Raw genomic sequence first — 17155 nt, 5'->3', positions numbered from 1 at the left:
AACCATTACCATCAACACACACACCCAACATTAAGTACATTTGGTCTTCTTGCCTTTCATTATTTACAACCTTTCGTAAATCCCATATCTTTTCTTCAGCAAATAATAATCAACTCAATTCATTAATTTCTTTATGGCATTTTTTAAAAATAATTCTGAACTAGGTTAATTTTATAAAAATTCTTCTAGCTGGAAACATTTTCTACTCTAATACTTTTTGTTTTTGGTGCCACCTCTTGTGGAAATAAAAACTTACAAAAAAAGGTCCTTTATATAAATCCCAAGTCTCATTTCCCTTATTTTCTTAAGCTTTGTGGGATATGAGTATATATAGACTCATAATCCATTTGTAGCTTGTTCCTAGACAATGTAAGATTGCTTACTTTTTTAACTGACAACATAAGGTTAAAAGCTACACTTAATTTTTAAAATTTAAAGATAAAACTTTGTACATTAAACTCTAACAAAATAAAACACTATAAATTCTTATACAAATATTATTGTTGTAAAAAAAAGTCCAATAATACAAATTCTTTTATTTTATTTTTTATAGGAAGAAGAAGAGGTTTGTCTTTATTTGTTTATTGGATTCTTTTTACGACAATAATATTTGTATAAGATTTTATAATGTTTTATTTTGTTAGAGTTTAATATTGTACACATTTTTGTCTTTAATTTATAAAAATTAAGTGTAGCCTTTAATCTTATGTTGTTAGTTAAAAGAGTAAATAAGCTCATATTATCTAAGAACAACCTGCAAATGGATTATGGATATATATATATATATATATATACTCATATTCCACACCGCTTAGGAAAATAAGGTAAATGAGATTTGAGATTTATATAAAAACCTGTTTAGTAAGCTTAATTTTCACAAGAGGTAGCATCAAAAAAGATTTTTGAGGCAAAAGTATTTCTAATTAGAAGCGTTTTTCTACAAATCAGTTAAAAATACTTCTAGCCGGAAGTGTTTTTTGTAAAATCAACTTATTCCCATAATTTTTAAAAAAAATCTAATCTAATAATTTTCTTTAAACGGCATTTTTCTTTAAGACAGTTATGAATGAATGTAGTGTTGTTTTTAAGGCAATTTTGAGGTTAAAAAAAAAAAAAAACACAAAAACAAAAAGTTGTGTACTAGTTGATTTTGGAAACACAGGTGGGGGAAAATTGTCTGTGACTTTTATTGTTGAAAGCTTTTGCGGTTCAATAGTTGATTTTGGAAAATTATTTTTATATATCTAAGTTTTTATTATTTAAAGATGTATAGTTTGTGATTTTAATTCTTTAATCGATTTGGTTGAATGGTAAATATAAATGCGTATTTATATTTATATTTTTTTATAAAAGATATAGAATGACAAAAATAAATTTAAATAATATAATTTATTTTGTAAAGTAATGATATTTTTATTATTACCCAACTGAGTTGGTATCTAATAACTCGTGGTACCAAACTCAACAATATTTAATTTTTTATTAAGTTGAAAAGGGACTAAAAGTCTATTATTTTTATATAAGAGCAAAACTAAAATATTGTTTAATTTGAATAATAATTTACCACCAAAATCTTATTTACATATCATATATGTATACAGTAAAGATCATTAATTAAAGCATCTCCTTTTTTTTTGTGCATCACAAATTTTAGATACATTTTTTAATCTATTTATATTTTGTAAAAGGGGAAACAACAATAAAGAAAAAACCCAAAGGCTAGCTGGCGTTGCTAACCCAGTGGACCGCATTCCATTGACATTACTTAGCTTCAAATACAAAATACATATACGTTATGTATTGACTCCCACAATACAAAAGAAAGGTAAACAAATTGCATGGGATGGAGTAAGAGGGAGATACGTAGCGATGGGTGCAAGGCTTCCATCATATAAAGAAGTCCCACCTTCTGTAGGCTTGGCACTTTTCATTGCTCCACGTTCTGCCTTTTGTGGGGGCTTCACCTGTTCTTATAATATATTTAAAAACTTCAACTATTTTTTATTTATGTATTTATTGTTTTTTTCTTTTAAAAATGTTTCTACTTAAATTATAATTTTCTCATTAGTTATCGTATATATGAATTTCATCATGAATTTCATCCGTTTTAAAAAATAAAATTTCTATTCTCTCTTTTAATTTCGGTAATCAGCTAATTAATTTTTTTAAATAGAGTAATTTAATTTCTGGAATTGAGCAATTAAGGATAAATAATTACATCTTTGATACTTTTCATAAATTCTACATATTTTTATTGGTTTAATAATAAATTTAGCCCTCAGCTTACACATTCTGTCAATTTGATCCTATTTTAAAAAAATTAGCCCACAACATTTATGCATTCTATCAACACATAGAATAGAAAACTTCAAGGGCTAAATGTATTATTATACCAACCAAAATTATGTGGAATTGACAAAAAATATTAATGATGTCATTAATTGTCATTAGTTGCTTACTTTCAAAATTGACAGAGATTAACTTGTTCTAATTTTTTTTTGTTAGGGTTCAATTTACTCGATATCAAAATGGAGAGAGACCAGAGGTGTTTTTACTTAATAAAATTAATTATTTGTTAGAAATTTTAATTATTTGTATTTATTTAAAGAGCTTTCAATGAGATGTTAATAAGAGGTTCATTGTCTTGCTTGACCAGATTTCGCCTGTGATTGAAAGGATTCCTTGCCATTTTGCTAGGGTTCCTCTCCATAAACTCCTTTTCAGTACTAGATAAATCTTAAATGTGTACAATTGAATCATAATAAAAGTTTTTTATGTGTATATTTAAACCCCAATTAAAGTTGATGTGTAATTGATAAGTGCTAAAAGTAACATGTTTTAACCTCATTCTTAACATGTAATTTTTGGGTGATTATCTGATGTTAATTGTGAATTTTATGCTCCTAATCCTTTAATTTCATGTTTTGATGCTTAATAGAGCACTTGGAAGCAAAAGGAATGAAAAATGAGTGAAAACCGGAGCGTCAGAGCAAGCTACAATAGCCACATGGGCTGAACCATTCCATATGGCCAGACCACACAGCCATGTGACCCACACGGGCGTGTGGTAGGCTGTGTCAATTTCACAGAATTGCACACTGGACTGCAAAAAATTGTGATTTTTAGGTTTTTCGGACATTCTTAGACGTATACATGACAAAAATAAGAAGATAGGAGAGAGCCGTCAAAGAATATTCAATAAAACAACTCGAAAAACACCATTGAAGCAGACTCTAAAGTAGATTTCCGTCAAGATTGAAGATTCCCATTTGATTTCTTAGGAAGTTATCACAAGTTTCTTTATTTCTTTCGGTTATATTGTATCTTGGATGTTTTTATTTTCAAGCATGAAATAATTTTCTAAATACCTAGGGAGATGAACCTTATGACGAATTCTGTTGTTTGATTTATATTTTACGCAATAAATTGTTAGTTTCTTATTCTCAATTATGTGTGCTTAATTCTTGGTTTGATATTTCTAGATTATTGATCCATGTTTGATGTGCTTGAATTGGTGGTTGAATAGACATTATTTAAGAGTAGATATTGCGTAATTGAGTGGAGTTGCATGCAATCCTAGAAATAGGATGACATAAATCTACCGGATTACTCTAATAGGGGAATCCATAACACAAGTTAATGCGATAATAGGAGTTTTAATTAATTTAGTTAATTAGTTTTAATTAATCACTTGAATTATTCGGTTAAATAATAGAAAGACAGTAATTACTAACGCTTTTAGTCTTTGTGAGAACGAAATCTTTACTCACTGTAGCTATACTATTAATTAATAGGTGCAGTTGCATTAATAAATTTTTTAGTTAGTTCCGTGACACATTTATACATGTAGAATGAATAAAATACAAATCCATAATATATTATGTGTCAACTCAATCCATGTTTGTATCATTTGTTTTAAGATTTTGGCATTTTGTCCGGTCCATTATTTGTGATTCCTTAGATGCAAAGAATATTAAAAGAAAAAGGGTTTGCGGATTGTTGGGACAACGCTATGATGCTTCACTTAAAATTATATATTAATCCTTGTTTCAATTAACCATCTAATAATCGATAAATCTTTTGACTTGGTCTTGATCGGGGTATGTTTGGTGAAATAGTTGAAGTTTGAAAGGACCTTTAAACCTAGACGTTTTCTCCGATAATGCATATGACTTTTGCAAAAAGCCAAAACGACTAATCAAACAAAACAGAAACTAAAATATGAAAAGGTGTTGCCTTTGTGAGGTAGATAATTAAATGAGCAACTTTCTCTATTTTCCCTGTTTGGATTTGAACTCCTGTTTGTTTGTGTGGAGATGAAATTTTAGCAGATTTATTGGCAAGTTTTCATCTGTTTTATAAAGTGAAAGATTTGGACATTTGATCATCTTTAACTCCAAACAAACTAGTTATTTTCATTAACCTAATATGTCAACTACTCTCTTGGATTATTTTCTTCTCAAAAAACCCAGAGCATTCTTTGCCACAAATCATTTCGATGCTCATTACTTTTGTTAATCAAATCGTTATTGTCTTCATTTTAATCTCAGTTGGTGGCACTGTCGCTTTGAGATTTTCCATATGCTACCACTGGCTTTTGTATATTAATGGTGGCGAATAGGTGGATTGGGTTATCTCGGATTTTTATTATTTTGAATAATATGTAACACTTTACCAGCACAATGCTTAACAGATATTTACTAAAATTAATTTAGTAGTATATGAAATTGCAAAATGTTGTTAATGTTCACTAAACAAAAGATATTTACAATTTATATAAATTCTGATTGAAAACAATCTATGGTACCTACGTACTTACATTTTATAAAATAATATACTAGAAAAAAGAAAGAGATTATGTTTAAATTAATAAAGAAATTCATTGTAATGTTGAAAGAGAGATCATATGTATTTTGATATTTTCGTATTTGATCTATTATTTATGTTAAGAGTTTATGATTGAGAGAAGGGACAAATTAAGAAAAGAAAAAGGGAAAGCAATGGAGAATCATTTGTAGAGGAAATAGGAGTCATAGGGTAAAGAAGCTGAGGATTGGTGTAGTAAGTAGTTAAGGTGGAGCCCCGCCACCAATTTGGTAAATAATATATGATTTATAAACATTATAAAAGGAACTGGTAAAAAGTTGAAATTAAAAAGAGTTATGGAGGATGAAGTAATAATAGAAAAATTGAGAAAGACGTTACCCTTCGCCTATATTGCCTCCATTGCCTTGTTTGTTTGGGTTTCAGGGCCTGCTTTTTCCTCCATTCCCCAACATCCTAGGTTCTCTCTCTCTCTCTCTCTCTCTCTCTCTCTCTCTCTCTCTCTTTCTTCTTGCATTTATTGAAACAAAATAAAAGAACTTGATTGTGTTAGTCATTTTTTTTCTGCAATTTCATTTCTTGTTTCATCAGAAGCATATAGTAGGTGCTGTGCTGACTGCCATCCTTTTTGTGCAATACTTGCATGCATGCCCTTGATTAGTTAGAAGATGAGAGAAATCATGGCAAATTTACCTGGTTCGCTCGAGACCCGACATCGATTATCTGCCTCAATGTGAGTTCCCTTCTTTCTTACTTTCTGCTTGCAATTCCCAGTTTCAGTATTGATCTTGTTTAGTTTTTACATCATTAATTACCAAAACCCTTTTTTCTTAGCTTATACTGGACTGATCAGCAATACGTTGGATTTTTTATTTGAATATTTCTTTCTAAATATCCATGCTTGTCAATTGCTATTCTCAACTTTTTTGGAATTACTGTTTGTTTTATTATTGATATAATCAGTAAAATCCAGCCAGGGATAACAAAAAATACAATCATATTTACTGCTGCTCATATACTAAAATATACCATCAATATATAGAACAGGTTAAAAATCATAAAATATCAATTATTCTTATCTTGAGACCAGCATCTTATTGGTCTAAAACCCTCAACTTCTGAATCTAATGATTCACACCAACCACAGTGGGGCTTACTTCCTCTTCTTCTACATGTGACCATCATCCATTTCTGGTCAATTCCTACTATTAATTCCTATATGGTTATGCATATTTTCAAGAATTAAAAATAAAGAAAACCAAAATCTTGGGTCAACCATTCTAAAATTATTTTTATAAAAAAGAAAAGTTGTAAAAATCTAAAATAATAACATAATTTTTATTATCAACGTGAGTGGTAGTAGAGGTTTGGGAGAGTTTGCTTCAGCCTCTACAAGATAATGATACGTGAAGTTGGATGTTTGCTTTACCAGCAAGTGTAGTGATTATATATAAATCTTCCACTTTAATTATCTCCTATTTTAGAATTATTAATTGATTTTAATTTAATTACAATTTTTGTTGTCAGAGATGTAATTCATTTTGATCAAACTCTACACTGCTTTCCATTGCAGTAAAAATGGAAATTGAACACTTTCATTGCCTTTTAACTAACTGCTCTTTCCTTCTAAGCCACTGTTGCATTCCCTTGAGTTTTTCCAGCTCGTAGGTAATGGTATCCATAAAAAAAATGTTTGTATTTTTATTTTTAGGAATTTAATTTTTTTACTTTTTAAATTCATGTTTAATTATTAATAGCATTAAAATTATTTTATTAACCTTATTTTATTTTATTTTAAAATGTCACACCAACAAGATTAACGAAAAAGAATTAATCATGTTAACAATTAGACCTAAATTTTAAAATCAGGGGATAAATTCGAAAAATATTTAAATTCAACTATAATTTTTAAATAGTAAGAGTTTGACTAGGTTGGGTGAGAAACAGCAAACATAGTTTAAAACGCTTGAAAGATAAAATTAAAAGTTGAAGAAATTCCAAAAGAATATTTCAATTTACCCTACATTATTGACATGACGCTTCCTTGATTTTTGTTCATTTTCTCCAATTAATTACAAAAATAATATGATGTGATCTTAGTTTTTTTTGGCTTTATTTTATTTTATTTTATCAATATTGCAGTGAGGCAATATATAAAAGAAAGATCAACAAAAATAAAGTGAAGGATGTTGAGAAGCCATTCCATGTCCCACTCCAAGACCGCCACACATGCTGCAAATCTCCTCTCCTCAAACTTGCGTTGCTTCTAATTGTTTCTGCCTCTTTTTTAAAGCTTTTCTACTCTTCTCACCTCTCTTCCACTGACCATTTATCTGCCACAACTTCTCGGTATATATGTTGATCTCTCTTACATACATACATATAAGAATGTATATAATGAAATGGATGCTTCATCCATGCATGCATGCAGGAGTCATTTCATGAACAGGTGGATATGGGGAGAAGCAGATTCTCGATACGTATCACATGTGGATACCAACTGGGATGATGTAATGAAAGTTATTGAGAAACTGGATAAAAAGAATGATTACCAGGGAATTGGACTTTTGAACTTCAACACTACTGAGATCACTAATTGGAAGCACTTAATCCCTGATGCCAACCACATTGTTCTTCAACTGCCCAATGCTGACATGAATATAACTTGGGAGTCTTTGTATCCTGAATGGATCGATGAGGAGCAAGAAGAAGATGTCCCGGTTTGCCCCACTCTACCGAAGATCGAAGTCCCCGGAAAACGTCTTGATCTGATTGCTGTCAAGCTTCCTTGTAGGAATGAAGGGAATTGGTCTAGGGATGTTGCTCGCTTGCATTTGCAGCTTGCAGCTGCTAATCTTGCAACCTCGGCCAAGGGGTTTTATCCCGTGCATGTTCTTTTTGTTTCGAAATGCTTCCCGATACCGAATATGTTCCCTTGTAAAGAACTTGTCTTACGAAAAAACAATGTCGGGTTATACAAACCAGACTTGAATGTGTTGAGAGAAAAGCTTCAGCTTCCAACTGGTTCTTGTGAACTTGCACTCCCAATTGGGATCAAAGGTCAGTTCTTTTCCAATTAATGAATGCCCCCAAACTGCATATTTTCTTAATTTTAATGAGAAAAGTAACACAATAAGATAAATGCAGAGCCAACATATTCAGGGAATGCATCTCGAGAAGCATATGCAACGATTCTGCATTCAGCTCACGTATATGTATGTGGGGCTATAGCTGCGGCTCAAAGCATCCGCATGTCTGGTTCGACTCGAGACCTCGTGATACTCGTTGACGAGACTATCAGTGTTTATCATAGGAGTGGACTTGAGGCAGCGGGATGGAAAGTCAGGACGATTCAGAGGATCAGGAATCCAAAAGCCGAAAAAGATGCTTACAACGAATGGAACTACAGCAAGTTCCGGTTATGGCAGCTCACGGATTATGACAAAATCATATTCATCGATGCCGATCTCTTAATTCTTCGGAACATTGATTTCTTATTCGGGATGCCTGAAATATCGGCAACAGGAAACAATGCCACACTTTTCAACTCAGGTGTTATGGTCATTGAGCCTTCAAATTGCACCTTCCAGCTCTTGATGGATCACATTGATGTGTTTGAGTCATACAATGGTGGGGATCAAGGGTACCTAAACGAGGTCTTCACATGGTGGCACCGGATTCCTCGGCACATGAACTTCCTAAAACATTTCTGGATCGGGGACGAAGAAGAAGTTAAGCAAAAGAAAACTCGCCTTTTTGGGGCGGAACCGCCGATCCTTTACGTACTTCACTACCTAGGTATAAAACCATGGCTGTGCTACAAGGACTATGACTGCAACTGGAATGTGGATATAATGCTAGAGTTCGCTAGCGATGTGGCACATGAAAGGTGGTGGAAAGTCCATGATGCAATGCCAGAGAAATTACACCAATTCTGCATGTTGAGATCGAAGCAAAAGGCACAGTTAGAGGTTGATAGAAGGGAGGCTGAGAAGGCGAATTTCAGTGACGGCCATTGGAGAATCAAAGTTAAGGACAGGCGAAGGAAGAAATGTATAGACAATGTATGCTCATGGAGAAGTATGTTAAAACACTGGGGTGAAAGTAACTGGACTGATGATGAATTCTATGTTCCAACACCGCCAGCAATCAACACTGCTTCACTCTCGGGCTTATGAGTTTGTTTTATGAGCATGGTGTTTTTTTTTGGCCATCATTTTTATGTAAATGACACTGTTTTAAGACGGGTTTCACACCTGGACGATAAAGGTTTTTTTTTTTTTTTTGCATTTTCTCAATAACGAGTAATTTAATTTTATGCAGTTCTAGCTTAAGATCTTCGTTAGAGTAAAACTAATGTCTAAGAGAGACACCATATGCAAGACAAATTGGCGTCCAACAATCGAGCAAATCGTCCCACAACAGCTCGAGCATCTCGTCAGGACAAAACACTAATCCAATCAGATATCTTCTATGAAGCATCGACACGGACACGCAATACGGGTACAACACGATACGGACATGGCGACACGGTAATTTTTAAAAAAATGAGGACACGAAAACATTTTTATATATATTTTATGTTAAAAAGACTCAATGTAAATGAAAATATTGATATTTTTCATTAATATATAATCAATTCTTTTCCATTAAGTTCTCTTATCATTACATAAAATATGACAAAATATAGTAATACATTTTTCAAGTTCATTACACAAAACATGTCATATCAAATTTAAATTTGAAATTCAACCTATATCCTTAAGAAGGCTTGTACAAAAAGAAGCAAAAAGAGAGCAATTTTCTAGTTCAATTCATAGCATTAGCATTTTCCATATCTTCTTCTTCATTGGCAAAAATTACCATCTCCATATCCGGTTCATCAAGAGATAAGCTAGCAACTCCAAGAATTCCAACTCCTTCAAATGAGTCAAATACATCACCTCTAATATCCCACATCTTGTTCTCTCCTTTATAATGAAGAGTTTTTCTTGAAAGTAATCGAAGATTAGTATGCACAAATACTAAATCTTCGGTACATTGAGGATTAATCTTATTTCTCCTCATGGAATGGATAAATGAATATGTACTCCAATTCCTCTTACAACAAGATGATGAAGAAGGTTGTCCAAGAAGTTTCAAAGCTAAGTTTTGGAGCAAAGGTATTGAAGCCCCATGAACTAACCACCAAGACTTGGGATCCAAAAGTCATCTATCTTGTAGTGAATCAAAAATATCTAGTGCTCCCGAAAATATCGCAAACTCTTGGAAAACCATATTCCTTTCTTCGGTAGAAGGAAAATATCTTCTTAAGCATTTATTCCTTTCCTCTGAGATTTCTACATCTTTAAGTGGAGGAAGGTGATTTGGAACCTCATTAAGCCAATCACTACAATAGTACCAATGTAAACAAATAAATTTAATTTTTTAATTGATAATAAATAAAACAAGTATAAAAGAATAAAAACAAGCATAAATGGAATATATGTTATCTAAGTTTACCTTGGATTTAAAGAATGAGCCATACAATGAAGTGGTGTACTACTCTTAGTCCACCGATCAATAAGAATATCATATACGACTTCGTAAAAGGTTGATCTCTTATCTCCTTTCTTCCCTTCATGCTTATAAATGCTTGTATTCACTTTTTCGATCATTTCATCCCACATCTCATAAACCAAGTGAAGAGTAGGTTTATCCGTGTCCATAATTCGAAGCATATCATTTATAGGTTCCGTAAAAGTAAGGATATAATCAACCTTATCACACCAAAGGTCATCCAAAATTTTTTCCTTTACCAAATAGGCTTTGGAAATGTCATCTTCTCTATAAGTAGACCATTCATCACCAATTACCATATTTTGGAGACCCCGTTTAATGAGCTTGAATCTTTTTAACATCACAATCGTAGAAGCAAATAAAGTATCCACAACAGTAAGTAGTTTCAAAGGCACAAAAGAATTAAATATTGCCAACCTCATAGAGTGATTCATTATGAAGTTTCTTATAAAGATAGCATCATCACCAACATTATTTATCCAACACAAAACATCATATGTAACCTCATTCTTTTCGATATTTTTTGCAGCACATATATTTTTAAGAGCAAGATTAAGAGTATGTACCACACAAGGTGTCCAAAAGATATGAGGATGTTGTGTCTCTACTAATGATCCCACGTCTTTACAAATTGGTGCATTGTCGGTTATTACTTGAACAACATTTTGTGCCCCAACCTCACTTATGGCATCTTTAATTAAAGTTGTCACGTAAAACTTATCCTTGTATTCCTTTTCATAATTGACGGCTTTCAAGAAAACGACTCCACCTTCAGAAACAACCATAAAGTTAATCAACGGTTGTCTTTGTGCATCCGTCCATCCATCACATATAAGACTAATACCTTTTTCCCTCCACATTCCCTTTATAGGTTGTAACAACCTCTCTATGTTTGATGTTTCTTTTTACAACAGTGTAGTCCTTAAAGGATTATACCTTAGAGGTATGTAACCCGGAATCAAATTCTTACTAGCTAAGGTGAATGCATTCACATAATGAGGGTTCCTAGTAAGATGAAAAGGCAACCCACCAGAATAAAACATTCGAGCAATTTCACTATCTAAATTCTCTCGAGCAGCTAGGTTGAACGATTGTTCTAAAGGACCTTTTCTTCTTTTAGAATCTAAACTATGCCATTGAAGTAAGGGTGTGTTTGGCCCAAAGGAATATACTAATGTTTAAGAACTAGGTAGCAATGAGACTATTTTTTGTTGCGACTTGAGTTTTACATCTTCAACTATTTTTTGCATTTCAGCAAGATGTCGTAGTGTTACTTTAGGACACACTCAAATTCCTTGCCCACTTAGTTTCAATAAATGTGCTTTAACCCCAGAGTATGACCCCTTAAATGTAGCATTGCAAAAATTACACACAAAACTAACATTCCCACCTCTTTCAACAGTTTTTGGTAATTTAGTAACATATATCCAAAAATGAGTGTTACTAATATCATCTTGAGACACACTAGCATTAGTAACATTATCTGATGAGTCAACACTTCCACTACCACTTCGAGATGTCATAATTAATGTTGGGGGTCGACCCGATTAAACAACGAACAAGTAAAAATAGCGGAAGAAATTGAGATAAAAACTAAACCCCGAAACCCAAAAACAAAGAACCCTCAAAACATAAATACAAAATTCTCCAAAAATGGTTGAGTTCTAATCGTTTAATGGATGTATTTTCTAATGTTGTAAAAGTGTCTATTTATAGACTAAATTCGTAGGTCAAATAAATTATACTAATAAATACAAAATATATTATATTAATAGATACTAAATCTTCTAGAAAGAAAATATATTTTGTTTAACTTGACTTGCAAGTAATCTCTTATTTTATTTAATAAGAATTTGGGTAACACATATTTATTAATTTATAATTAAAATTAATTTAAAAAAATATTTTTAATCTAATAAGTACATTAACTAGACAAATATTACATATATATATTCTTATTATAATGGGTCTCACATATTTATAGATTAAATTCATAGGTCAAATAAATTATGCTAATAAATGTAAAATATATTATACTAATAAATACTAAATCTTCTAGAAAGAAAATATATTATGTTTAACTTGAATTGCAAACAATGTCTTATTTTATTTGACAAGAATTTGGGTCACACATATGTTTATTAATTTATAATTAAAATTAATTTTTAAAAAAATATTTTTAATCTAATAAATACATTAACTAGACAAATATTATATATATTCTTATTATAATGAGTCAAACATATTTTTATTATACTTATTTCACTATTTTTATACTACTATAAATTTTTTTAGACTTTCTTACCTCATTATAACTAGATACATTAACTACATTTTTTTCTTTCTTACGTAGACACTCATATTCCCCTTCTTTTTTTCCTCATTTACCCCTTTTTTTTCCTCCTCATTTACTGCCTTTACCTTTGTCTCTGTCTTTCACTCTTTCTTCTCTGCAAAACCTTCATCTACAAAATCTCCACATCATCATCATCATCATCTTCATATAAGCGGATTCCAAAGAAGACAAGTATGTTAAAAGTCTCATAAATTATCACAATTAAATGCTAAAGTTCTTTTTATCTGTTTACTAAAGTTCTCCTTTTATATGGTTTTTTTTTGTTTCTGATTCAAGCCAAAAAAAAGTCCAGCAATGTCCCTTTTTTGACACGCGTCAAAGTGTGTCTAGTACGTATTCAGCCGTGTCGACGGCGTGTCTGTGTCAGATACCATTACGACATTGATACGAGGGGTTTTCCCCGTGTCGGTGCTTCATATGTTATCGTAAATGAAACTCATATACAAGTACATCTAGGTACACCACAAGACTCAATCAATCGAAATAGAAAAGGAAAAAGAAAAAAGCTAGGCTGCAACAAACATCACAAGAGCACTACCAAAGCACTACAGATGAGATAATAAGCTGCAAATTCTGTTAATTCCAACCTTCACCTCATTTGTAGTTCTCGAAAATTGATTGAGAACCATCTACCCGCTAGAGGAGCTGGAAAAGAATTAATAACATTTCGATAAATGTAAAGGGCCTTTGCTGGACTTTGAACCCACTCCAAAATACTACTACAATCAGTCTCAATGATCGACTTATTAAAGAAACACAAAAAATTATGAATTACTGAGATGCCTTTCATTGAAGCCGGGGCAACTTTTAAATACAAGTGAATGAAATCAATTTCTCTAAAGAACTCCTTTGAAGAAAGAGAATTATCTAAACTTATAAATTATCCTAAGAGAATCTAAATAGCCCAACAAATGAAGGAGAGTTTTTAAAACTTTAAACCCATCCTAAAAGATTCGAAACAACCCTAAAAATAAAAGAATAATAAATTGTTGGATTTTTTTCTGAAGAAAGGATTGAAATAGAAGCAAAAGAAAATTAGAAAAATGGAGAAAAATTAGCTTGTGATCAACTGTTTCATTTATGAAGTAAAAACTGATATATTGTTTTCAAGAACAAATGAGCTTAAATAAGCTAATAATAAAAAAATAATTACAACTTGGCTTAATATTTAAATAACTTGCGTCCTCATTAGCTGATTTTAATCTAATCAACAACCAAAACGTCTAATAAAAAATCATTACTGTTTCAGTGCAAGTTGGCAACTTGTAGAGTGAGGAATTCATAGGCATGGGCTCGCCAGACAGAGCTCGTAGCTTTAATGTCATCCCAAGTTTGGTGAGCTCGCATTATTGGTAAGCTTGCAGTCTTGGTGAACTAGCAGATTTGGTGAGCTCACAGACTTGTGTTCAGGGCTCATTATTGCATGGAGGGTCACTTCACAATAGTCCTCATTGACCTCCATGTTTTGACCCCCAATATCATAACACAACTTTTCAAACCTCATCTTCCCAAGAGGTTTTGTTAGAATATCAGTCAACTGATCTTACGAACTACAATGAACCAATGTTACTTCCTTGGCTTGTTCCATTTCTCTCACAAATTGATGATACTTGATTTTGAAGTGTTTTGTTTTTCCATGAAACACTGGATTTTTTGCAATTTCAATAGCATATTAATTATCACACTTAATTTCTATTGCTTTTTGCTTTAAATTTAAATCATTCAGCAATTTCCTTAGCCAAATAGCTTGATTCACAGCTACTGCGGCTGTAAGATACTCAGCTTCAACAGTTGACTGCGCCACTGTTTCTTGCTTCTTCGAGCTCCAACAAAAGACGCTTAATCCTAGAGTAAAGAAATAACCCGAGGTGCTCTTCATTCAGTAGATCCAACCCAATCACTTTCTAAATACCCAAGTAGTTTGATCTTTTCAGTCTTTACAAACTTCACTATATGGTTTAGAGTTCCTTTTATGTATCGCAGAACCCTTTTTGATGCCCTGTAGTGGTTCATATTACAACAATGTATGTGTTTGGACAACAGACTTACAACAAACATTATTTTAGGTCTAGATGTTGTCAAGTAAAGCAGACATCCCACCTGTAGCTTGTTTCATCAACCTTTTCAACATCTTCATTGTTGGTGAGCTTCTCACCTTGAGAAATAGGGGTGCTCCCAAGTTTACAATTTTCCATGCTATATCTTCGCAGAAATTTTATCGCGAACCCCTTCTGGTTTATGAAGATTACATCATGAGCTTGATTTACCTCTAGACCGAGAAAATATGTCATTTCACCTAAGTCTGACATTTCAAACTTTTCTTGCATTTGGTCTTTGAATACAATCACTAGTTCATTTTTGTCGCCAATCATAAGTAAATCATCAACATATAATGAAATAATGAAGAGTATTTCATTACCAGTTTTCTTCACATATAAAGCGACTCGCTAATACTTCTTTCAAAACCCATCTCTATTAGATGACTGTAAATTTTTTCATACCATACTTTTGGTGCTTGCTTTAAACTATACAGTGCTTTGTGTAGTTTGTAGACATTGGTCTCGCACTCAAGTACTACAAATCCTTAAGGTTGCTTGACATAAATTTTTCCTTTAAAAAGCCATTTAAGAAGGCTGACTTTACATCCATTTGAAGTATTATCCAACCCTTTTGAGCTGTAAAAGTTATTAGTAGTCTTATGTTGCCTAACCTCGCAACAGGGGCAAATGTTTCAGTGAAGTCCACTTCATATTGTTTGCAAAACCCTTGCGCAACCAACCTCGATTTATATTTGTTGATTGATCCATTAAGATTCATCTTAGTTCTAAACATCCATTTAACTCTAATTAATTTATTGCGATCTGGTCTATTTACAAGCTCCCATATTTCATTTTTGTTGATCATGGTGATTTCATCTTTCATAACTGTTCGTCATTCAGCTTCTTCAAAAGTGGCTGGTTCTAGTTTTGCCAGATTACACCTTTGATAGATTTTAGTGATGGACCTGGTTCCTCGCACTGGTTGTTCATTTAGTGGATCATTTTCAGTTTGGTCTTTAGTGGCTTGCACATCAAGTTTTGGACCCCTCTATTCACACATCTCTTCCTCTGTTACAGTCCAATTCCAGATTCTTCTTTCATCAAACTTCACATATTTGCTTATGATCAGTTTATTGGTGAAAGGATTATAGATTCTATATCCTTCTTTAGCTCTAGAATATCCAAAAAATATCTCTAGCTGCGATCTACTGTCTAACTTGCTTCTTTTCTCTTCTAGAATATGAACAAAACAAGTGCAACCAAATACTCTTAAGTGTGAAACAAAAGGTTTAAAACCATACCAGGCCTCAAATGGTGTCTTCCTTTCAACAACTTTAGTAGGTAGTTTATTTAGCAAGTAAACAACAGTGTTTACTACCTCTGCCCAAAAATAATTTGGTAGTTTACTTTCAAATAGCAAGCAACTGGCCATGTTCATTACAATTCTATTTTTTCTTTCACTTACACTATTCTACTGTGAAGTGTACACATTGTTCAATTGATGATGAACACCAGACTCTTCACAAAATTTTTCAAACTTCTCTGAGGTGTATTCTACCCCATTGTCTGATCTTACCATTTTTAGCTTGCAGTCACTTTGGGTCTCAACCATGACTTTGAATTTGAAAAAGATTCCAGTCACCTCAGACTTATTCTTCATGAAGTACACCCAATAGAACATTGTACTGTCACCAATAAATAATACAAAGTACTTACTACATTTAGCGAGCTTGTTTTCATGGATCCGCAAATGTCAGTATGTACTAAGTTTAATTTTCCAGTGGCTTGCCATGCTGTGTTCGTAGGAAATAAAGACCTTGCTTGTTTTTTAAACTGGCACACCTCGTATACATCTTCATGATCGGTCATATTTGATAAATTTTCAACCAGTTTATTCTTAGACATTTGACTTAAGGATTTGTAGTCAACATGTCCCATTCTTCTATGCCATAACTTGGTTTCATCTAGTGAGTTGGTCTTCTATGCTATAACTTGGTTTCATCTAGTGAGTTGGTATATGCTACTGAAGTTGCTAAGTTTCAGTTGACATCAAAGCTTCTATCGACTATTTTTGTTTAAATGAGCTCGCATCCACTTGGATCAAATATTAGGCATTTGTTGTCTTTAAATATCACTGGACATTTTTTCTCAAGCAACTGACTTACACTCAGCAGATTTTGATCTATGCCAGGAACTAAAAGAACATTTGTGACAAGTTTAGTACTTGATGGAGTTTTAACCAAAATATCTCATTCTACTATTTCAATGTATTGGCCATTTCTAACTTTCACCTTGGAGTAGAACCTTTTGTCAATGCTTTTGAATATGCTCGCATCTATAGTCATATGACTTGTACAACCACTGTCAAACAACCAGT

General features: G+C 32.4%; 2 protein-coding genes across 3 annotated transcripts; one reads left to right on the top strand and one right to left on the bottom strand.

Annotated features, from left to right (window-relative positions):
- Positions 1–5147: 5147 nt before the first annotated feature.
- Positions 5148–9146, top strand: LOC107914465 (UDP-glucuronate:xylan alpha-glucuronosyltransferase 1). 2 transcript variants are annotated; one of them, XM_016843384.2, is made up of 5 exons: positions 5148–5284; positions 5416–5557; positions 6967–7173; positions 7256–7884; positions 7972–9146. In XM_016843384.2, exons 2-5 carry the CDS (start codon positions 5493–5495, stop codon positions 9000–9002), a joined length of 1932 nt encoding a protein of 643 aa, XP_016698873.2. In that variant the 5' UTR covers positions 5148–5284; positions 5416–5492; the 3' UTR covers positions 9003–9146. The 2 variants fall into 2 exon arrangements, with proteins under 2 accessions (XP_016698873.2, XP_016698876.2); XM_016843387.2 differs by having other exon boundaries at positions 5202–5284; positions 5486–5557.
- A 487-nt stretch (positions 9147–9633) lies between these two features.
- On the bottom strand, positions 9634–11243 carry LOC107915360 (uncharacterized). The gene is made up of 3 exons (XM_016844523.2): positions 10327–11243; positions 10088–10213; positions 9634–9814 (listed from the first exon to the last, which is right to left on the bottom strand). The coding sequence occupies exons 1-3, from the start codon at positions 11241–11243 to the stop codon at positions 9634–9636; spliced, it is 1224 nt and encodes a 407-aa protein (XP_016700012.2).
- Between the last annotated feature and the right edge of the window lie 5912 nt (positions 11244–17155).

Source organism: Gossypium hirsutum, chromosome D10 (assembly GCF_007990345.1).
Source record: "Gossypium hirsutum isolate 1008001.06 chromosome D10, Gossypium_hirsutum_v2.1, whole genome shotgun sequence".
NCBI lineage: Eukaryota > Viridiplantae > Streptophyta > Magnoliopsida > Malvales > Malvaceae > Gossypium > Gossypium hirsutum.
The sequence above is the reverse complement of the archived record's forward strand: the minus strand, read 5'-3'. Positions and strand labels throughout refer to the sequence as shown.

Excerpts from the sequence above, each read along its gene's own strand:
- LOC107914465 (XM_016843384.2), top strand. The coding sequence starts at position 5,493 with ATGAGAGAAATCATGGCAAATTTACCTGGTTCGCTCGAGACCCGACAT. Across the intron at positions 7,174-7,255 it reads TTATCTGCCACAACTTCTCG|GAGTCATTTCATGAACAGGT; the intron begins GTATATATGTTG and ends GCATGCATGCAG. Across the intron at positions 7,885-7,971 it reads ACTCCCAATTGGGATCAAAG|AGCCAACATATTCAGGGAAT; the intron begins GTCAGTTCTTTT and ends AGATAAATGCAG.
- LOC107915360 (XM_016844523.2), bottom strand. The coding sequence starts at position 11,243 with ATGTGGAGGGAAAAAGGTATTAGTCTTATATGTGATGGATGGACGGAT. Across the intron at positions 10,214-10,326 it reads GCTCATTCTTTAAATCCAAG|TGATTGGCTTAATGAGGTTC; the intron begins GTAAACTTAGAT and ends GTACTATTGTAG. Across the intron at positions 9,815-10,087 it reads AGGAATATGGTTTTCCAAGA|AAAAACTCTTCATTATAAAG; the intron begins GTTTGCGATATT and ends ATTACTTTCAAG.